Genomic DNA, 23,909 nt, shown 5'->3' with positions numbered 1-23,909 from the left:
GGTCTGTGCTGAGGTAGTCTCGTCTCGTAGCCTTTTCTTAGATTCTGAGTAACCTTGGCTCGCCCAGTGAAAATGGTCCCTCATGGTATGCAGGGTTTCCCCAAAAGAATAATCCTCAGGAGGAGAGGCTGAAGCAATGGATTCTTCAGCATCAGAATCCTCATAGGGAGGAAAAAAGTATCCCTGTTCAGAAGGGGAATCAGAGGAAATTGAAACCTGATCAGAAGAATCATATTCTGTCTCTTGCCTAGGCCTCTTATCAGGAGTGGGATGGGAACCCCTGATCAAAGTAATTAGGTCTTCGGACATTTTAAGCATCTGTTTTTTAGGCATGGAAGTCTGAGTAGGAGAATGCTGTACTTGTTCCTTTGTCTTTAGAACTGCTTTAGTCTTTGCCTTTGAAGCTGAAGTTGGCTTAACATATAACTGTGTAGGTCTGAAGACACCCTCAGAAGCCGATGCCTGCTCAGTGGCTCCGGACCCATCTGAGGGAATGGTTTTCGAGTGTCCAATACCTTGAGTATACAGAGGCCCATTCAGCTTCACGTGGGACTCGGAAGTGGCCTGTTGCTCTGAGGTAGCAGGCATCAGGGGCTGCGAAAGCACCTCACTGAGAACCGGCAAATTGGCGACTGGCCTAGTGGAGGCCTCGTTGTCAGTTTTGGACCTCGTATGCCTATCCTTTTCCTTGTCCTTGCGTTTTTTGTAAACTCCGGTCGTCGGCTGTTCCGACTGCATTACATAGTTAAATCTTCGGCCAAAGTAATGAAATGCAAAACCGAACCAATGCTTAATAGTGCATTGGTTAAATCTAGCACAAAACCGACAGCTAGCAACGTCGTGGTCAGGGCCTAAGCAAGGAATACAGTAAGAATGAAAATCCTTATGAGGTATTTGCTTCCCACAAGAAATACAATTGTTAACATTTTCTGACATCGGTCTGGAGCAAGAAAAAAGTTTCCCCAATGGGGTACTTAGCTTTAATGAAGACTTCGGTTCTGAAATTCGGATTTGAAAATCTAAGGAGTCGGCCGACCGGCACTTGTGAACTGCTTTTGCTTCGGGCACCGCGTGGCAAGAAAGACTGAAGAAAATGGCGTCGGCTGCATCTTTTATACCCCTGGTGCAGTGACGTCAGGGAAGAGGCGACAGCAACAGACGCCGGACTAGGACTTTGGAATTCAGGCCGACTGCGGGTAGCCTGCCAGCAGGATAACACAAGAGTAATGACTGCAACAGTGAAACACGATGAACATCTGCTTTGTTAGGCAATACCAGGATTACAGGGAATGATAATATTGTTCAGTCACAAACCATTCAGTCAAAACGACAATTTTTCCAACATTGACTGTACAAAAGAAAAAAAAAAAACAAGTAAGGGATAGGTTAAATGGAAGAAATCTAAAATGAACTTGTAAGGATTAAAGAACATTGCTATAAGGAAAAAAAAAACAGAAAAAGACAGAAGCTAACATGTTTCAGGCTGTGGACGAGAATTGTATGCTTGTAAATCATGTAGGTGGTGGAAAGAGTGGGACTTATAATGCTAACAGTAATGAAGATCATTCTTTTGTAACAACTGAAAGAGGGATTACTGAATTAGAGGAGGGACATTACTGAATTAGAGGAGGGACATGAATTAGAGGAGGGACATTACTGAATTAGAGGAGGGACATGAATTAGAGGAGGGACATTACTGAATTAAAGGAGGGACATTACTGAATTAGAGGAGGGACAGCCTTCAGATCTGGTCAGAAATGGCATACCAGTAACTGGAGATTCAATTATTAAAGGAACTGATACTTCACAACTGCAGAGAGGATAATGAGCATAGATTACAGTTATGCCTGCAATGGGCATAAATACAGGATGTGAGAGCAAGGTCTTACAACACCTTAAAGTAAGGAAGTATGGAGCAGTTTTTATTCACTTTGGTTTAAATGAACACTTCTTTAAAGACTCACTGAATTTTAGCAGACAACTTACAGCCCTCTTGGATTAGAGAGCTTGTACATGTGTTAGTATACATTTTTCACGGAATACAGGGATAACATTTTAAGGCAGTCTGCACTGGACATGTTAATTACACCCGTATTCTTTTAGTGAGGAACCTCTGCGGATGTTCTAATTGCTGGACGTACCTGGTTAGGTACATACCAAAATGGGACAGTGTACTCAATGAGTCTGATGATTGCTGCATATAGTGGAACAAAACCTCCGTGGACCTAGATGCCATATTGCAAAACATAGAATGATTTCCTCACTACCGTAAACACTCGATGGTTAAAGGTTAGATTACTATCTGTGGGTGTCCCTAAGTCTCTGACTACTGGGTCAACTCTTAGGGGTGTGATGTCAATACAATACTCATCAGGAATGGATGACTTCCCATATGACACTATTATGCATTTCTTGGCATTTAGTTTTAGTCCATGGCTCTGACACCTGTTACTTGTCTATGTCAGCCTTTTCTGAAAAACATTAGTGTCAGTGGGGGATTCTATGATTGCTCTTAATTTGCAATCATCTGCAGATTTGGTCAGCCAGAGGCCCTTGACATTGGTCTTTACTTACTGGACCCTGTCTGTGAGCCAGTTGGCTATCCACTGGATGATAAGGGTTTATACCTAACTTCTTGAATTTGTCAACAATGCCCAAGTGAGGTATTTTAACAAAAGCCTTGGACAGGTCAAGGTAGGCAGTGTGAATAGTTTTGCCCTCATCCATCTTTGAGAAAGTCACCGTAGTGAAGTCCATCAGGTTGAGTACATATGACTTGCCCTTGATGAAACCAAACTGAGTTGTGTCCAGTGTCTGGAAGCTTCCCGTGTCATTATTGACCATTTCCATGATAATTCTTTCCATGGTTTTGCATACGAGATTAATGAGACTTATTGGTCATTTGCTGCCAGGGTCTGTAGATTGCACTCTTATTATGCAGAGGGGTGATGCCTGCTGTTGACCATTCGTGAGGCATAAAGCCTGCTTGGAGGCTACAGTTAAATGGCAATTCCAGACGGCCTGATATGTCATGTTTCATGCTATTTAGAAGGTAGCCTAGGATACTGTCAGGGCCCACTGATGCAGTGTTCTTGGCCTGTTTCCCAGTGACAGTAGGGAGAGTTATATTTGATGGAACTTCCAAAGGAGAGGCTGGGGGTGGGGTAAAGTTACAACTTAATTTATCTGTCAGTAGTAGTACCTGTACAGAGAGTCAAGTCTGCACATAAACAAGAAGATTTTTTTTTAGGTAAATACCTACATGAAAAAAATGGCCCACTTGAAAAAGTGGGAATGTGTAGAACATCCAAGCCTAATTTTAGGCACACAAATTTACAGAGGATGGAGTCCACTTGTCAAAACAGTGGAACAGAATTTCTACAGCAAATTATATTACAATTTTTGACTAACAAGACAGGATTTTTGTGAAGTCAGAAATTTGACCATTCACAGACATCAAAATTTGATTTATCTCTGCTGGTTGTTAATTTGCTGCATTCATATAATACTGACGTTATTGTTTCTGAAACATGGTTAAAGAACAATAACTGAAACAGAGTTCTATCATGGTATAGATATTTCTTCTAGAACAGACATTCTAAGAAAAAAGTTAGATGGTGGTATTGTGATAGGGACTAAAGATTGTTATAAGATCTCGGATTATTACATCTTTGATAATACCAATACTGTAGCTTGTGTAATTGTAAAAATAAAGACAACCTTAGAAAAAATTACAATTGTTGGGAGTGTATAGATCACCAAAATCAAGTGCTGATGACCAGAGGAATTCATACATTGCTTGCATGAAACACAAGAGAAAAATCAGAAGCTAGGAACTTAATTTACCCGAAACAAATTGGAATACTACCGATTGTACATTAGTAATACATTTGTACATCTGCAATTTAGTAAGGAAATTATTTGTAATTTATGCTCAGGAAAGTACAGTTGTGTACACTTACCATAAATGTAGATTTTCGAGTGTATTCACTGTTGCAGTCATCACCTGTGGGTTACCCCTGCTGTGGTAGCCCTCGGTTGGCCCGAATATCAGAGTCAATGCTTTTGTGTACCAGCTGTTATCGCCTGTAGTCTGATGTCAGGTCGCAAGTGTTATAAAGCAAGGCAGCCGACGTTATTACATCAGTTTTTCTTGTCCTAACCTATCAGAAGCACAAGGGAAAAGAGAAAAGTGGTCCTGGTGGCTAAAACCCACCTTGGGAAGCTTGTGTCCCCCTAGGGAAAGATGTTAAATGGGGATGGAGGGAGGGAAACCAAAACTGCAACAGTGAATACACTAGAACATCTACATTTATGGTAAGTGTACACAACTGTACTATGTTCTCCGTGTTTCACTGTTGCAGCCATCACCTGTGAGAGGATTCCCAAAGCTGAGGAAAAGGGTGGAGGAAAAGGGTGGAAGGATAGGTAGAGTCCTAGGTATGGGCCAGGAGGCCCTGCAGAATTGCAGAGGCAAACCCTGCCCTAGACTTAGACAATAGAGGTGGGTGGTAATGCTTAGTAAAGTAACGGACAAGAGGTCCAGGTGGCCACTTCCAAGATGTCCCTGGTAGGTACTCCTCAGTGGACGTGGAGGTTGCCCTAGTGGAGTGGGTACGGATAGACTTAGTGATGGGTTTCCCATGTAGCCTGTAGCAAAAATGGATGAATTTGGTGAATACTATGGGCACAGTAGATAAGCCAAAGGGCAGTGCAGAGAACTGAAAATGTTGATAGCCTGCTCTGAAGCGCAGGAATTTTCTGCATATTTCCCTGTTGGGGTTGTGTAGGTAGGCATCCTTAAGGTCTAGTGTCACAAGCCAGGCATTTTGTGTGAACATAGGGAGAAGCTGCTGCAAGGTTAGCATTTTGAATCTGGGGACCACCAAGAAGGTGTTCAGTTTGGATAGATCCAGGATGGGGCGCCAAGTGCTCTCTTTTCTGGGAACAAGGAATAGTCTGGAGTAAAAACCTTTTCCTGTTTGATCTGGAGGGACAGGTTCTACTGCCCTCTGGGATAACAGAGTTTGGACCCGTTTCATTGCCTCTGCCCACTGGTTTGGGGGGAGGTCTGGGTACCCTCTTGGAATAGGGAGTTCATTGAAGGAGAATCTGTATCCCTGAGAAATGATTTTTAAGACCCATTGGTCCTTGGTTATAGAAACCCAATTGTCCTTGAAGAGGGTGAGCCTTCCTCCTAGTTTTTGATGAGTGAAAGAAGGACAGAGGGGGGAAGGAGAGTCATTGTGAATGCTTGTCATGGAGGCTTGGCTTAGAACTCCTTGCCTTAGAGACAGAAGTGGTCCACTGTTTTCTTTGTTGCTGGACCTGGGATAGGGGCCTGGATGGCCTGTCCTTGCAGGGCTTACCTTGGCTCTGTCCGCTAGGTGCAGGGAAGGCCCAGTGCTTAGAGGGAAAGTTCCTGTTGAATCTGGGAGGTTGAACCTGAAAGAAATCTTTTACTGTTTGCATAGATTTTGTTTTGTCTTCCATCTTCTGCTTTTTCCCCAAACAGGCATTCCTTATCTAGGGGTGCATCAATAAGTTTAGACATGACATGATCAGGCAGAGGTTGTTCCTTCAGCCATGCATGTCTTCTGATAACAGATTTCATCACTGCTGCCCTGATACAGAGGCTTCTAGGGCATCATATCCACATTGTAATGAGTGTTTGGCCACTTAACAAGCTGTAGTAACTCTGCCAGGTCTTTTAAGTTGGCATCAGTCAAGAGAGGTAGCATCTTCTGTTTTAATTGTTCCAAAGTGTGTTGTTGATATTTTAACATATGGAACTGAGTGCTCTGAAAGTTAAGGTTGCAGAGGTGTATGCTTTCTTACCCAATCTGTCCAGAGCTCTGGAGTCTTTGTCAGAAGGGAGAGGATTCTTGGCAGAAATAGTCTTAGCTCTTTTGGGTCACTGTGTAATGACCTCAGGGTCTGCAGGAGGATTCCTGTACAGGTATTTGTGAGAAACCGGTACTCTGTAGTACCTGTCAGGTTTAGTTGGAGCAGGAGGCAGGGCATCAGGGGCGAAGATGGATTCATGGAAAACATCATACACCACTTCCAAAACAGGTGGGATGGCCAGGGGTCTGTGCTGGGGCAGGTCCAGAAATTCTCCAAGTCATTTCTTTGACTGTGGGAAGTCTTGCGATTCCCATTGGAAATGTTCCCTGAGGGAGTGAAGGGTTTCCCCAAAGGAGAGGTCCCCTGGAGGGGAGGCAGACGAGATGGATTCCTCTGCATCTGAATCCTCAAACAGTTAAGGGATGTTGTTCCAACAGAATAATCAGATTCCTTAGACTCTTGGTCTGCCATAATTTCTGGAGAAGGATGCTTTTTCCTTTTGGGATTGGGGGCCCGAGTACCTCAGATGAGGGAGAGGAGATCCTCTGCCATTTTAAGCATTTGAGCTTGGGGGTGGGGGAGCAATAGCAAGACGGTGGATAGAAGCAGATTTCCTAGGAGTGGCCTGGCTTCTAGACCTGAGTAGATCCACCGGTCTTGAGAAGCGGTAGTCGGATGTGAAGACGTTGATTTTTGTCTAGAATCGGTAGTGCGAAAAGCCTCCTCAGAAGCCGGTGCCTGCGTCGCAGCTCCGGATCCAACTGAGGCAGAGACAGCCAAAGGCTCAGAAGACGAAGTGGATTTCCGCGGCATTCCGGACTCCAAAAGGGTCTCGTTAGAGGCCTGCGTAGAAAGCGAGTTGGGCATCAGGGGCTGCGAAAGTACTTCACTGAATTCCGGAGAACTGATGACTTGCTTAGCAGTAACATTGTTGGAAGGCTTAGCCTTGTGTGGCCTGTCTCTATCTTTATCTCTGCGTTTTTTCAGAACATCGACAGATTGTTAGCTGATGGATGCCATATCGGAATTCAAAGATGGAACACGAAAATAATTGTCTACAAAAAGAGCTCTATGGCGAATGGTTCTCACATTAAAGAGGGCACAGAATCTGCAACGAGGGACGTTGTAGTCTAGGCCTAAACAAGTGATGCAGTAAGAATGGAAGTCTTGGTGTGGGATCTGCTTTCCACAGGCAAGACCATTGTTAACTTTTTCGGACATCGGTTAGAGCAAGAAAAAAGGGTCCCCAATGGGGTACTTAGCTTTAGACGTTTTCTGCTGAAATACAACTTCTGGTAGCGACCGACCGGCACTCGTGTGAACTGCTTCTGCTATGGGCTGCACGGCAAGAAGGCTTGATGTAATGACGTTGTCTGCCTTGTTTTATAGCACTGATGACCTCATGTCAGACTACAGGCGACGGCAGCCAGCGCACAAAAACAATGACTCTGGTATTCAGGCCAACTGAGAGCTGCTACAGCAGGGATAATAACACACAGGTGATGACTGCAACAGTGAAACAAGAAGAACATCAATTGTTGCATACTGTACACAAACCTATCAAGGAACAGAACATACTGGGCATTGTTTGCATTCCTACGTCATATAAAGTGTTTCCACCATTGAAATGCAGTGATCATGGGGTTATAAAGGTTATTCCACCAAATAAAATATACACCAATACACAGAAGATTAATAACAGACTATATGGGAAGCAAAATAGTTACTATGTAAAACTACTGGAGTGATAGCATTCAGTGGAAAGACGGCAGAAAAAAAATGTGGCAAGTTTTAAAAAGGAAATTGCATGCAAAAAAAAAAGTTTAACATCATGATTTAGGCACACAAGGTTGGAGAGATGTATTTCTATAATAACATGACACAATCCTAATAATTTAGAATAAAGTACTAAGAAATATGTCAACTTTGAAAATCCTCAGCAAAAACATCAATGATCTTTTGTCAGTGACCCATACACGTTTCCTATATGCTACACCATCTAAGAAAAACTCTTACAGAACGATAAATACCTGACATAATACAATTTGTTTAAAAGGTGAGACCCTGCAAGTTTCAGATTCCATTTTCCACCTTCCTTCCTTATGTCAGCTAAATTTCCTGGTTTGCAAAGCTCTGTTAATTAGTGAAGATGAGTTCAGTGGTTATCAGATTTATTCACCTTCAGACTACAAAAGGATCAACAGGTTTATGGTCTTAGAGAAGGGAAATAATACAGCTTTACATCACAGTACATGATCAATATGTTATGAATTTTGAGTATGAATAGCTTTATGACCTGAGGGGGGGTTATTTAGTAATAACTTCAGTGGGTGTGAAATAACAAAAAATATTTGCATGTACCTTGCTGTGTGTTTTCTTCCATTAAAAAAATAGATGTGACTGGCAAAATGATGCATGAAGAAGGGACAGAAATTCTTAAAGAAAGTGTCAAGAGATTACATTAAGCCCCAACATTTATTTATATAATAATTACCATTTGTTCACCAAATTAGTGAAGCTGATCGGTTGACTTTTTCAGCCACAAGCCAGGCTCAGACAGCAAAATATCAGCATGACTACATAATAATAATAATGGATTTAAGTAGCACAGCAAAATGCAGTAAGCACTAAACACTGAACAATGTAGTTAGAAAGGGAACAAGTAGCACGGCAACAAAAATATGCAAAGAAATTTGCTGACAGGCTATATACAAAATACACAAAATTACAATTGAGCTGATCACATTTCAGTGTGTCTAGAGGGAGGCACAAACTATATTGTTTTGTTACGCACAGAAATCAATGGAACAGTTAAGTTTAGTTAACCATTATCATGAAAGCATGTAGACAGAGCTTCATGGAGGATGCGTTCTTTGAGTGAAGCTTTAAAAGTCTCTAAGGTTTGCTGCTTTTCAACTTCATTAGCGAGGCAGTTTCAAATGGCTGGATTCATACTTCTCTCTCTCCATACAGCTGTTTTCGAGCCATGATAAGCTAATGCAAGGTTTTCATTTTGACTGCTTTTAAAAGATTAGTTATGAAACTTCAAAAAGTTGTTTTACTTTCAGTGGAGGGAAGTAACCGGGTTTTAAAATTCTGAACAACATAGTACTTAGGAGTATGGCAATAGTAAGCCAACTGGTTTCTTGTAGTAAATTGAAATGATATACAAGTGGGTCTGTGAAAAGTATAAATCTACAAATGTTATTTTCTGCGACTTGTAGCCTCCAAGTACTGTAGAAGAATGAATAGCTAGTAAAGGTGGTCCGTATTGTAACTTGGGAAGCAGGACATTTCCTGCTAAAGCTGTACTGGGAGAAGGATTAAAAAATATGCGCACTCCTGCATCTCAGTTTTAATTGAGTGAGAACTTTATTGGCGATTTCTGTCTCTATTTACATTAAAAGTTTGGGATGGATCAAAAGTGAGACCAAGGTATTTCTGTTTGATGACACTGAGGATGATGATGCTCTTTTTTATCTTTCAGGAGGAAATGTAGATAATTTGAGTTATAGAAAAAAATTAAATTAACTTTCTTAAGCTGACGCAGACCATTTGCAGAGTTCATAAAAATGAGTTTTTAGTTTTAACTGCAAGTCAGAATTTGTTTTGCAAGATTCAATACCTAGAATAAAGTAATTCCATCACACTGTTTGAAACCGAGGGAGAAAAGTAGAGGGCTTAATACTGTGTCTTGGGAAAACAGTAAATCAATATATCAGTCTCTGAGAAGGCCTTTTTAATGTAAATCTGAAAGCTTCTACCCTGCAAGTAGCTTCAGAAGCACTGAACTGTGTCGCTGCTGAAATTCAGTTTGCTAAGTTTGATAAGAAGGAGACTATGACTAACAATTTTAGATGGCCTTGGCACATCTACAAAAAGACCATCATTCGTACTGCTACACAAAGTTGGCAGCAAGTTATGTTGTGAAGGTGCTGAAAGCACTACAGAAGACATTCTGCTCAACACAAAGTAGGTCCAAAGCTGATTATGTGTAGTTATTTGTACATCTTTTTTTTTTGCCCCAAAATATTTTTGTGAGAAGACAGACTGGAAACTGGTCTTGTAGTCTTTGACATTAGCATGGGGAGAGGAGGTCAGAAGACATGATGTGCACCGAAGATGATGACCAAAACAGAAGTGCCACAGTGGAGAAGAAGCTGTTAAGTCATGCCTTTTTAATGAGTAAAAGTATAGGGATCGCTCTCTGGGGAGGAAAACAGAGTCCAGTAAAAGAAATGTGTTTAGGCCATCACTGTATTACAAGGGACATAAGGCCCTAAAAGCAGTGCAGAATAATAACCCTTGCCCATCTTGTCTGAATTGCTGGAATCCTTACCAGGTGGCACATAAAAAAGTGTTGTATTATCCAGGACCTTTGCTGGACTGAACAGGACACATCACAGTCTTCTAAGAATTGCTCTGCAAGGAAGGCCAAGTCTCATTTGCACAGGACCTTCATTAGAACTAAGGGAGTTGAATTGGAGTGCTTTTAAGTTGCATAGCACAGATGTCCAAAAACTTATCATTCTTTTCCAAGTAATAGTGCAATCATTTCTAGAGTGAGAACAGAGCAGGCCAGTTCAAAATGGACTTTATAAACTTACCTTATCCATCCAAAGGAGGAGTAATCAGGAAGGAAGTTATAAAGACAAAATTGCTTTATGTTTATCTGGTTTCAACACAAAAAAAACAAAACACTCAATTTATTTTCCAGGGCAAGACAATGGGAGGGATTCTCCCGTCTCCAGTTCCAAACCATGACAGCCTAAACTCACTTGACATGATGTACAATGAGCAAATGGTAGGCAGAAGATAAGGGTCAGGTAGTAGAGCCCAAACCCTTGACGTTATGTATAAATACTTGGTTATAACCAGTCAGAGAGACAAGCATGTTGCCTACATCAAATCATACTGCCTAAAGGTGTGCTCCTGCACCTTCATAGAGCAACTCCATAGGATGAACATGTGCAATATCCAACATCTGGGCCATCTATACTGGCCCATCTAATGCAGACAATTCATAAAGAGTGTCCTCCTAGTTGTCAAGCCTTTCTAAACTTGGGTTAAGGAAGGTCAGAAGAGAATACGGAGTTCAACTTCCAAGCTTTCACTGGGGAATGGAAAGTCATGCTCCACATGAGGTGGCCAGGTATGGCCAACACTTGAGATTCTTCAACAATGGAATGGAGTTTAGAACCTGAGATGCAATCCCTCTACTAAAAACAGAAGATGCTAGATATACATCTTTCTGGCTCTCCTCATCCTCATAAAACAATGAGTATGAACTTAATCCTTCAATAGCAGAGGAAGAGCTGGAGACATAGGGGTACACAGCAGGAGGGTGTGTCTGGATGCACATTCTGAGGGAAGACTTTAGTAGAAACCTGGCCCCTTGGACCCTTACCTTTTGTCACACACTGACTACCAAGGATTAGAAAAAGAACACTTCTGCCTGCCCCTGCACTGTAAGCCTAATACATATATTATGTTTTTAGAGGTGATAAAAACATGAAGCTTCTCACTTCTCTTCCTTCTTGTAGAATGTCTAGTAACTAGTACTTGAAAGTTTTAAATGCCATGCAAGCAAGATATTATAAAATGCTGGCAGGAAATATGCAAGCCACAAGCAGTGCAACTATACAAACTGTTGAACTCTGCACTGAACAGCAGAAGAGACTGTCACAACAACTGCCCATATCAGCAGACAGATCAGTGTTTAGATTCACAGTGACATGTTCAACACCACCCCATAACTGATTATTACAACACATTACCACTTATGAAGCATCATACAAAGGAGAGCAGCACAGCTGGGTAGTTACAGCCAGTACTGGTACAAAACTGGGACTGGCAAGTTAAAAAAGGTGTTCGTAAATACCATATTAAATTATAAAATACCATATTAAAATCTAAGCAATGACTTCCAGCTTCACCAATTAATATGTCATCCTAAGCAAACTGCCTGGTTTAGGTTCTTTCCCATGATGACAATGTGAACTATGGTCTAAAATGCCGGCAAGAAGTCAAAGACTTCAAGAATCGAATGCCGGTAGGTGTCAAGGGTTTTAATGATAAAAAACGGTGTTTAGGTGCCTTTTAGTAATACAAAATGAGAGGAGATAGCATGCCCCAAGTTTAACAGAAAAAGATTTGGACACAACAGGTAAGTAACCAAAACTCAAAATGCACAGCATCAGGGCAAATGTAACATCTACAAAACTACTAAGTGTGACTATATATTAATAAAGGGAATCAAAGTAACACGCTGTAGCTATTGGAATACACCCTCCCACTTTATGGAGTGAAGTCCATATCAATTACCTTCAGGATCAGTGGAGAATAAAGTAGGTCCTCCAGTGCTAGATGGCAGCAGTTCTCCAGGTACTCAGAGGTGAATTCCTGAATCATCTGCAGGTTGTACAGGCTATCAGCTACTGACATGGTCTCCTTCAAGCATACATCTACAGGGAAAAAAAAGTAGAATGCAAGTAGCAAACTAGATTAGTGAACTGTTGCTTGAAATTTAACGACATTTCTAATACTAGGTACACTACTGTGACGTAACTATATCTGTTTAAGTCAGTGTGGCATTAGTCTGATAAAGATGCTGTCTACGCACTGCTCTCCTCCCTCATAAATGTCTTTTCTCCTTTCTGCCTTCCAGAATGCCTTTCTTCCCATATGGAAACAAACCATAGGGTCAAACAAAGACGGCACATGCATAATTTGATAAATTTACTCTGGATGCTTTGTCCTCTGGTTTCATAACTCCTTTACTCCCCTTCCATCTCCAAAGAGACAACACACAAGAGTAAGTCTTCAAATTCAGACTCCCCTCCTATCAGACATGTGATCTCACATAACCAGTGATCTTCTAATTCTGCATTACATAGACACCATGTAGGGCAGGAAAGCAACCTCAGTCCTAGAATGATAACTGGATGACGAAGTCTTTACACAGTCAGAAGATTCTAAGCAATCAATAAGAAAGCTACTTTAAAAAAAAAATGTATGGCTAAACAGCATCAACACCGTACAACTAAAAAGCCTTCCATGCCCACTTAGCAGACAAATACTGCCAACTTTTGTGCAATCACAGTAGTTCCTCTATAACCATATTTTGGAGTTCCTTATACATCAGGTTTTGTTTTCCCTTGTATTACTTTTATCAAAGCACCCACAGTGGAATTAATGAAACTTCTAGCCTTGTCTAAAAATGCACAAATCTTGTTTCACTTCAATGTCTGCACGAGTCATGTTTCTCTAGCTGATAAAACAGTTTTCAAATTTCTAAGTATCATAGTTAGCACATTTCAAACTTCACTATCTACATCATCATAAAGTCAAACTCACATTCTTAGCAGCATTTTCCTTCAGATCATGAATCTAATTGAGGAACATTTCATACAATTCTGACTATTCACCAGCATTACTGATCTCTTAAGTTGCTCATCACAACCAGCTGCAGCGGTTTTACCTTCCAGCCGTATGATGTCAGGGCAGTAGTAATGAATGACTGACGCCAGAGCACAGCCATTAGCCAGGTCCTTCAGGCTACTCACTTCTGGGAAGCTGGGAGTCTGCTTGGGAGGCAGTTTATCTTTTCTGTAGCGGATCTGCCAAAACAGTAGAAGCAAGAATGGTAAATACGTTGTTAAACACCTGCAACACCACAATATAGCAAAAGCACATTTTTTTTTTTGGGGGGGGGGTAACAGTGTAATGACAGCTCCTGCCTCAGACTATCCACCACCAACCAGCTCTGGAGATAAATAACTTTCACTGTGACTGCAAGTATGAAGCTTCTGGGAAGACTGCATCTTTACTATGACTGGCAATCTCTATACATTATGCATACAACTAGGAATATTTATTTCAATAACACAAGCATTCCAGCTGATGGTTAATACAGACAAATTACTGCAGGAACCTGCTGCTTTCAAAGCACATAAGAATCTAAGATAGGCATAAATGTGGAGGTGACGAGAAAAAGCAATGGCCATGCCTGCTATGTCATGATGAAGTGAATGTCTCTCTAATGAAACTAAAAGCAAAAAAAAAGCACCAGCTATGCAGATGTCATGTTCAGGCAGTGTGCTGTCCTTGGAACAAGTGTACACACGGATACTAAACGTGTTCTATCTCTAACAAAGGTAATGAAAACCAATTCTATGCCTGTACTTTATTAACATTCAGCTTTTCAACTAGGCCATTTAAGGCCAGAGATTGTCAGCTTCTCCCCCAACACTCCCTTTGTTATACATCAACTCAGATTCTAACAAATGTTAGATTCTGCAATCCTTGTTTGTCAGCATGACCATTTACAGAGAGTCTTGGCAGAAAGCAGAGGGCAAATTCAGTTGTTAAAGCATAAAAGCTGGCAAATCAAATGTGAACCACCCCTCCATAAAACACCAAAACAAGCTTTCACCTGACAGTGAAGGAAGCAGGGAAACAATTATGCCATTTTTTGCCCATCACCTATGAAACATGACTTTATAATGACAGTATACAAGGGCTAATACTCGGCCTTAGCTGGAACCATTCTCACAACATTATGCATTTTGATACCTGCAAGAGGAAAAGAAAGCAGTGTGTCCCAGACAGCGCAAAGGGAAAACTCTTCATATGCAACACTGATGAGTAAGGATCACTTAGGGTTCCAGATGACAAAGGCTGCCTGGTGGGTTGGTAGAGGTTACTGAGGAAGATGCAACTACAGATGAGCATCTCCCCCTGGGAGGATAGTGAAGGAATTAGTGCAGTGTTTCCTGGGGTGCCTAGTCAAAGCTGCAACACTGCAATCAAACTACAACGCAAGACCATCCCTCTCATGACACTGCTGCACTGAAGCACACGTCATATGAAAAGGTGGGAAGCTGCAGTGGTCAATGTACAAAGGGACGGGGATAAAATGGGCAAGTCAAATGGAACAAAAATGGCCACTGCTAACCCCTTCTTGCTCCGACATGACTATGACAGATTTGGAGAGTAATGATAGGGATGTTTTTGTGATTACTACGGCAGAAGAAAAAAACGACAATGTCGAAGTTCCATGTACTGAACATATTTGTGCAGTACACCAAATTATGCTTTTTTTTTTTTTTTGCTTGCAGCACTCAGCACTGGCTGTGAACTACGGGACTAGCTGGTACTACAAGCATTTTGTTATGGTTGAAGAATACTTTGCTGTTTTAATGCTTAAAATACCCAAGTTGTGCTTTTTTGGATGGGCTATGCCCCCTGCACATGTGCATTTTGGAATGTGCCCCCATCTGCCCACATTAATCGTTTCTGAGGACAATACATCTTGAAGAGATTTTTTTTTAAATGTTGCCATTTAAACTTATGAAATTGTTTTTGGGAGGAAATAACTCTTTTAGGCATTTATGGGAAAGAATCTTGTTAATTCAAGAATGACTCAAAATCCTATAACTAGTGGAATCAACGACCAAAGAGCATACATATTTCAACCCACACTATTATTTCACCTCTGAAAGTGGCGAATGGTACTCATCCACTGCACAAAGACTTCTGGTTCTCTCATGCAGTTTGGCCACCAACCTGTTGCTTTAAACCTAAAAATATCCCGGTTCTGTGGCACAGACAGAGACATTCCTGACTACAACTCCCACAACTGGTGTTAGCAGTTTGGGCAATTGAAAAGCCCGGCATAAGAGGTGAAAATGAGTGGCTCTGATGGCTTGCTCACCCAGGGAAAGGGAGATGGTGGACTTGCTCAATTGTCTGGCCCCATGCACATAAATGCTTGCAAGTAAGAAGTGGCCATATAATTGGGAAACAGATGCTTGGTGATCAAAGCCAGTTTAGCAGCTCTCAAAGGGTCGGTGTGAAGAAGCAAACACATACTGGCAGGAGCATAGGATATCCCTGTGGCAATCCACATGCCTACATCAGCCAGCAGGGGTGGGGTTACAGCCATATGAGTAATGCTCCTAAAGCTTGGCGTTACAATGATAAGTTGTTTGGGGGGGGGGGGGGCAATGTAGTTTCTAGCCAAGGGACAAGTAAGACAAAGTGTCGTACTTACCTTAGCCACAGGATGACAGCATCCACCTCTGTCAGGACAGCAAAGAATGTGAGCAGGGGAACAAACAAACCTCACATCTACCTAAATAAAAAACCCTCCAGATGACTCTTTCAAGATGATTACTGGTATATCCCTAGCAAGAGGAATAACCAGGTTGAGTCTAACTGGGGGAAGCTTGACGGTTGACAGGTACTGGGCAAAAACACCCAGAAAAAATAAACCTACCAATAGCACAAAGAATGAAATACTAAGGTAAGACTAATGTTCCAGAGCTAATTCATTCTTCTGTGCCAAAGAATACCATATCCAAAACCTACAGGAAGTGGTAGGTAAAACAAATGCAGCTTAAAAATGAATAACCTAAAAATTAACAATAATGCTTTTTCTTTTACATAGCATTCTCATAATTCAGTAATGCAATAGTTTAGGAAAGAGTTACATTCATCCACTGGACTCCTATCACATTACATCTGTGTTTTGGTATGTCAGGAAGTCAAAAGGAACTTCAGCATGTCTAAAGCAGGATCCATTCATGACAAATGTTGCACACAACAATCATCATCTGCCTACTGTATTTACAAACTTTCTTACAGATTGCTTTGTTATTTTTCAAGCCTTTCTACCCAGAACTACACTCAAAATGGGATCCATCTACTTAGACTTTGGTGGTTGCCATTGATGGTAATTATGACACTGATAGGTAGACCAACGATCAATATGAGATTTGCACTCGAAATTATTCGAGTGAAAAATGGTCCAGAGCATTGTCTGAAAAGTTAGGCAGTTATGTTAGCGGAACATGCTTGCATCCACAACTGCTGCAGAGTGAAAAACGCCTGCCTCATCTTTTAATAGTTTGGTTAGACTGAGATCGACCAGCAGGCCTAACAAATGCTGAAGAGGAGCTGGGGGACTGGAGCTCTTGTACAGATGCAAATAATGAGGCTGTCCCTGAATGACGAGTGACTGGAAGCATCCCAGGCATGTTTCAGAGACAGAGGTGCAAGAGAAACAAACACCATCAGGAAAAGTCTTGGTTTCCTGGACAGAGTAGACAACTTTTGAAACAGGAGTTTTTCTCTTAGGTTGCTCAGGAGAAATTTCTGAAGAGGAAGGGGAAGCCTCGAGCTGAGGGATTGCCTTATCTCTGTTTTATTTTCTTAGTAGTGGAACACTTGAACGATTTACAAATCTGCAGTTTTCACTAAAATGAGCCTCTCCAAGACATTTTCAGCAACATGCATATGTTTCCTACTGGCAGAAGAGGATTCTTAAAGACTGACTCATGCTTTTAATCCCCAGTATCAAACAGCAACAGCAAACTACAGCTAATAGAAATAACAGTAACAGCAGCTAGGAGTAACTGCTGACAGCAGCAGCGGAACAAAAAATGTGCCAACAAGGGAGGAATGGGGGATGTCTGTCTTTCATAAATTATCTAACTGAATACCTTTGTGTGATAAACTACAAAATGGACAGGAAAATCCTTGGATAAAATAAAAAGAATGAACTAACCCTGTTCTGCAGGCAAACTTGAAGCAAGCAAGTAAATGTATAGAACCAAAAATAATCCAGAAACACTACAGCCATAAGCAACTTCAATGCATGGCTAATTTCTGAACAGGGGTCCTTAGGCACTGGGGAATGTGGGTAATGGTGAGGTGCTAAGGTAGCCTGGCAAAGTTCTGTGAGCCAGAGTAAGTCAACAGATGGAGATGAAACTCCCAACATCAGATCTGTTGCACCACTATGAGTCAGTGTGACCCTACACCTCAAGTAATATTGTACTTGAGCTCCAAATACCATAAATAAAAGATCATTCACAAATTACGTTAGGTCAGCAACAGGAAAACATGGAGTTAGGAGGAGGCACCACTTCTCCATTTTTTCCATATGGAGAGGCGTTTAGTAATTCATGTCCATTATGCCTTTTCTTTAAGCTACTCTACATTTACTCAAGTTACCTAATCATCTCCCAGTGGGCCCCCTCTATAGATTCCGTCATGCAGTACTAATGGAAATCCCAGTCTATGCCTACTCTACAGAACATTCACAAACCAGAGTCGGTAGTACAGTACAGTGCACAAGGCTTCAAATCTTCATTCCAACAGGCTACAAGTATTTATTTATTTTATTTTAACATTTCCGCAAAAAACGATGAAAAGAGTTTTATTTGGAATTTTAGAGATTGGTGAAATGAATTCTGACTGTACTGTGGTGTATACGTTTGGATTATTAAAATGTTTTTTGCATTACTTCTGGAGTCACTCATTGCCTTTGGAATCACCACCAAGCTGGGCTAGAAGGTTTGTGTGTTATTTTAACATTTTTTAACCAGGAAAGTCTGACTTGGAACAAAGCCAATTTTCAGCGGAGGCCCGCGGAGAAATGCTCCAGATGCATGTGTTTGTAACATGGGAGGAAACCGGAGCGCCCGGAGGAAACCCACACAAACACAGGGAGGACATGCAGACTCCACACAGAAGGAACCCCAGCTGAGAATCGAACCGGAGAACCTCTTGCTGTGAGGCGACAACGCTACTGCTGCACCACTGCACAGTCCAAGCATCTCCATGACTGACTGGCATCTTTGGACTTAGTTTTAAGAAAAGCAGAAGTGTTGTCTTATTGGCTATGGGGTGGGCTTAGATAAAGCAAAGTAAGGAAACTAGGTAACCGGGAATGTAAAGTTAAAAATATCTTAAGTACTGCATAAGTAGGCTGTGTTACCCTAGTACTTTTCAAGTTCTGATATGGCAGCTTTAGCAAGAATGTGGCTGTACAGCAGTGAAATACACTAATGCAATACTGGAAGCTTTAAATAACATTTTCTGTACTACAACATACCATGATACACTGCACTATGCTGCAATACTAACGTATTCCATTAGTTCATAATTACGTTTGTTTGTACTGCAAACTAATTGCAAAAATAGTCTGAAAGTCACACAAGCAAATGTTTTATATTTTCTAATGTTATCTAACTCCTTGTGTAATCTATGTAAGTTTGTCTATTTGGAGCTTTTCTCCCCGGGCCTCCACTGAAAATGGACATGCATCCAGTCGGACTATCCCAGTAAACAAATGTAAAATAAAATAAACTTGTACACTGTTTGCATGTACTTCCTACAACCTAAGGACAAAATTGCCAAAATGAGCTTTGTAACATAGCTATTGACAAATTCATTCTTGTTACTGTGCTGTCAATATTTCAGTACTGTGACATCCCTAAGCTTTAGGGACATGAATGGAATCCCTATTTTGTTATCAAACCCAGGACTACACAATGCCAAAAAAAACACCTCTCCAGTATCACCAACAAGCAAAACTAACTGGAACAGCATCGACAATGAAGTGATACGGCAGAAATAAATTCAGTTATTTTACATCTCCATGTTACTGAATATCCATTTTTCAGAATATTTGCTAGTTCTCTCATGGCACATTTCTACTGTGGGCAAACTGGACGTCATACTTAATTAGGTCTCCACATTTTCCTCATTTATTTATCACATGCATAAGCTGCTCTAGCCTATGTCAGTTGTCCACAGCACAGAACAGAAAAGGCAAGTGAAATCCTGCCACGTGACCCTAAATGACCATATGTGGCTTAATGAAGACTTTGTCACATCAAAAATTAGTTTATAGTAATCAGTAAAGCAAAAGATGCATTTTTTTTTTGTTTCTGACATTCTCAATTTCACATTTCACACAGAATAAAAGCGTTACTTTTTAAAATACACAACAGATGCATTAAATTTTTTTAAAATACAGTGCCTGGATGTGTACTTTTACTGTCCCTTGTTGACTCGGCATTCTCAGAACAAGCAATTTTTCTTTACAGTTAATCAACAGGAAAGTCAGATATTTAGTTTAAAACAGGCAAAAAAAATCTGGAGCAATTAATGAAAGCAGTGGGCAACAGAAGGCATCAAATCTAGACCTTTGACCACATGATGGTAAAAACAGCAATTTCTCTCTCAATGATTAAAAAAATAAATAATAAAACAAGAGCATTGATAGCTAAGCACAGACATGAGACAATTACATTTTTCAAATAACGGACAATATCACTGTCAGACAGTACTGTGCAAGGAAACCCAAGCCCCAGCCTTCAAAATCATGCAACACAATTGCTGTATGGCAACAAAATTCAAACATCCAGCAGGCCAGCAAGACAATGCGAGAAAATGACAAATGTTATAAAAACAGATGCAAAGAGAATTTGAAAAGCCGTGCAAGAAGGACAGAACTGAATAGGAAATAAATTCCATTCTATACTGTATTATTCCTGCTAGCTGCAAAGTCATTGGGTAGGTACGGTGAATGGCTGCAATTGTTAACTCTACTTCCCATGAGCAGATATACTTAGATTCCAGTTTCTGGTTGTCTAAGGACCCTTCTACAGGTGTTCATACATTGGTTTCTAAACTATAATTTGAGGTCCCCAACACTGACCCACAACACTTAAATGAGACCTTTTTACCCAATTACCACACAACAGAATCCTATTATAACTGATCCTTCTAACATGCCAGCGTCCCCTAAATTAATTTCATTACCCCTACCCCCACTGTCTTGTTCCAGTATACATTCAAAGCACTGGATGGTAGACAGCTGCTCATTAGTTAAGTTAGCCTCCAGGATCAACAAATACAAACCATTATAGACCAAGCAAAGATAAGCATGCCCTCCCTCATTTCCGCTTCCCCGTTAAAAAGGGCACAAAATTACTTATCAAGGAAACAATCAAGAAGGTCCATATTTTTAGAGAAAAAAAATCAGTTAGATATAGAGATTACAATGTCTGCCTTTAACTCCTATAACTATTAAAAACTACATTTGTTAGATACAAATTTTCAAACGCTTGTGCCAAGTTATGCATAGACTTTTTAAACAGTATGCCTTTTAACAGCCACTACGGCAGTTGCTAAAAGTCTCTGTTGGAGTTTCAGTAATGCAATGTTCTAATATGGAACTCAAACTGACATGCCAAAAATATAATACTGAGAGTAGCTGTACCCTCCTGCAATTCAATTCCTTTAGAAAATATCCAAACAAAGAAAAAGTAAAATATAGCAGATTCAAGAGAAGCACAATAAGCCACCAAAGCAACATAAAAAAGTTTTGAACAAGACTGGTTCATGCAACTGAACTGTAAGTGATGTCCTGAAAAAATCTACCTGCAATATGCAATTCTGAGCAAATTGTTTCTCTAATCCATTAATAAAGCCTGCAATGAGCTGCAAATGACAGGGACAAGCCCACCAATACCACGAAATGGAAAAAATACATAAATCTCAACCTAGCAGTACCACAACACTGCATTTCAGAAAGCATCAGGTTGTTTCTGGAACACAGTCAGGTATTCTCAGTATAAGGGCCTTTGTATTTGTGAAGAGCAACCTAGTTTTCCAGAAAACACCACAGTGATTAAATTAAAAGAGAAATCCACCAGTGTTTCTATACCTAGACAGTTTCAACATAGGCTGGGAAACGCACCATCTTTTGTGACTGTTCCCAAACACATGGTTCCCCATCAGAACAGTGGGAGTCCATGCATGAAAAAAAATGAAATTCAAATAGAAAAACAGCAAATTTCAAAACGTGTTAAGTGTTTCAAGCAATGCTGCTAGGAGGCTTCACCTTCCCTAAAATTCCTGATTCCTGCTACTTACATATTCAATTCAAAGACTGGTCATACCACGGAGTAAGGGAGATACTCTAAGTAATCCTAATTCCGGACTTGATAAACAATCCCTTCATTCATGTCTGCTTTTCTTTTTTTTTTTTTTTTATAGCTCCAAGGATTGAAGTTGTGGTCCTCAGACTTTAAATAAGCAATCCAGCCACACAAACATGTTTAATACAAAGAGATTTGGGAACAGAAGCTTGTATTATTTTACTGCTGTCCACAATATGCTATACTAATGTTCAGGAATGAGAAACCTCAATCTGTTTTCAACCCAGCGATTACTCCAGTCTGGCCCTTCCTGCTGAATGAACCTGAAATAGTGTACATTCCGTAGGTGAGGTCAACGGCTGTAAAGCTTTCAATCCGGTTTAAACTGTTGACCATCTAGAAGACCTGGTATACAACTCTTGGTAATGACCTGTGCGATTGGTTAAGTCATTTGACTCTGAATGCAGAGTTGACCTTGTATGTAAAAACACGCAAGCTGTAAAGTGAAAATGACTTGGAAACAAAATTTTGGGAGAAAACACAAAAACAAACAAGAAACATGTTGAATTTAAAGCATAACGATCACCAGAAACTAGGGGGAAAAGAACCATAAATATTATCTATGTAGACAATAAGAGTCCCTGCATTAATCTACTTAGTATTATCTCAAACTACTGCAGGTATCCCTTATGTGAAATCCACCAGGTATTTCCATTCTGAATGCAAACTCATTCAAAACACAACTACAACTTCAACTATGAAATCAATCTGCTCCTGTACATCTCTCGGATAAAGGCCTCATCTTCAGTTTGCCATAAAATTAAACTATGTCTATTCATTCAGAATCCTATGCCCTCATGTTGTGTTCATCAATACCTGAAGAGTTTTACTACCATCTCCCACCCATATACATAGTTTTGTGACACTTATGTACTTCTAACACTTATGACAGCCTTATATATAATTATTAATGAACCTGCTTTATATACTACTTCTACAATATTGATGTTTATTTTCTACCTAGTTCCTTCACTCACTTACATTTCTTTGAATTCCTAAGCACTAATCACATGATCTATTACCTGTTTGACAAACCCACTAATATACCTTTCTCAAATGGTCAGTGTTCAAAATTGACCAATACGTAAAGTATCATTTATACTAGAACAGTTTACCTTTATTCCATGTGAATGTAGATCCCTTTAGCTAATACATGGGTAATTGTTCATGTATATTACTGAATGTTCGTTTAAAATTGTTTGTGATGTTAGAGCTTTCCTCTCTGGATGAAACGTTTTTTTTTTTTTTTTTTTTTTTTTTTGAGTACACCCGGTCACATACACCCAGCAAACAAAAGCAAAATAAGCAATAAAACAAAAATGAAATAGTTTATAGACTTCCATGTTGCTCAGTGTTGGGACTCCTAAACTAGCTAGTTTTGAGGGATTTCAAAATCTAGATTTTTGATGAAGCCATTTTCTCCAAAACAGAATAATGTCAAATATGGATTTGCTTAGGCTTCTGCCACCTTTCAGAAAGCAGAGATGATAACTCATCAGGGTATGATGACTTTAACCATGGTACAAGGACCGGGTTTTTGGTCAGATCATTATCTGATTCACTTCAGTTTGGTTTTCTCCAGATTCAGTCAGATTACTCTTAGCAGACTCAAATTCTGGATTTATGACAACTTCTAGATTTATGAAACACTACTAGCTATGGCCTTATGCTTTTTTTGGACTATTTTGTTATGGATTAGGGAGCAAATTATTCACATCAGCTAACAATGATCTATAGCATGATTAACGTGGAAGCTCCAGATCTATTTATTCCAGAGTTCAACTATACCAGAGGTCAAACGGAACTGAAGAACATAGTTATAAATCAGGAGCTTTAAAAATTTCAGAAGACCTAAGAAAGGCTGAACACAGATGAAACTTAATGGGCTTCCTTAGGTATATACTTAGCTGTTTAGCTATGACTGCCATCACTTGGACAACCTATTGCAAATCTTGTATAAGAAAGAAATACTTTGGTCTTCTGAGGTTTCCAATGAGTCAAGCGGACCAGCTAAGCTTTTATCTTAGTTGGACCATGGATACAATGTGAAATCATGTTTCATAGGTTCATAGATTAGTACTAGGCTAATTGCTCTTCTAGGCCATTTTTAACCTAGCCAATTACCCCATGTGAGAATCAAACCCTGCACCTTGTGTTTGTAAGGTAAACACTTTAACCATTATACCAAACTCCCACCTATGTTTGGTCAACCAGAAATCCTTTTATTTTTTCCTACGAACATGAAGCTGCTACTCAATGTTTCAC

The 23,909-nt window shown here is 40.3% G+C and overlaps 1 protein-coding gene across 1 annotated transcript in view; it reads right to left on the bottom strand.

Annotated features, from left to right (window-relative positions):
* CAMSAP3 (calmodulin regulated spectrin associated protein family member 3) overlaps positions 1-23,909 on the bottom strand; it is a gene marked incomplete in the record, with an annotated part of 1,204,937 nt that overhangs the window by 344,685 nt on the left and 836,343 nt on the right. Inside the window, 2 exon segments of the mRNA XM_044084445.1 lie at positions 12,172-12,311; positions 13,328-13,466. Of these exon segments, the coding sequence (XP_043940380.1) occupies positions 12,172-12,311; positions 13,328-13,466 (279 nt within the window).

The sequence above is a fragment of the Protopterus annectens genome, chromosome 9.part0, assembly GCF_019279795.1.
Source record: "Protopterus annectens isolate FY-2018-M chromosome 9.part0, PAN1.0, whole genome shotgun sequence".
NCBI lineage: Eukaryota > Metazoa > Chordata > Ceratodontiformes > Protopteridae > Protopterus > Protopterus annectens.
The sequence above is the reverse complement of the archived record's forward strand: the minus strand, read 5'-3'. Positions and strand labels throughout refer to the sequence as shown.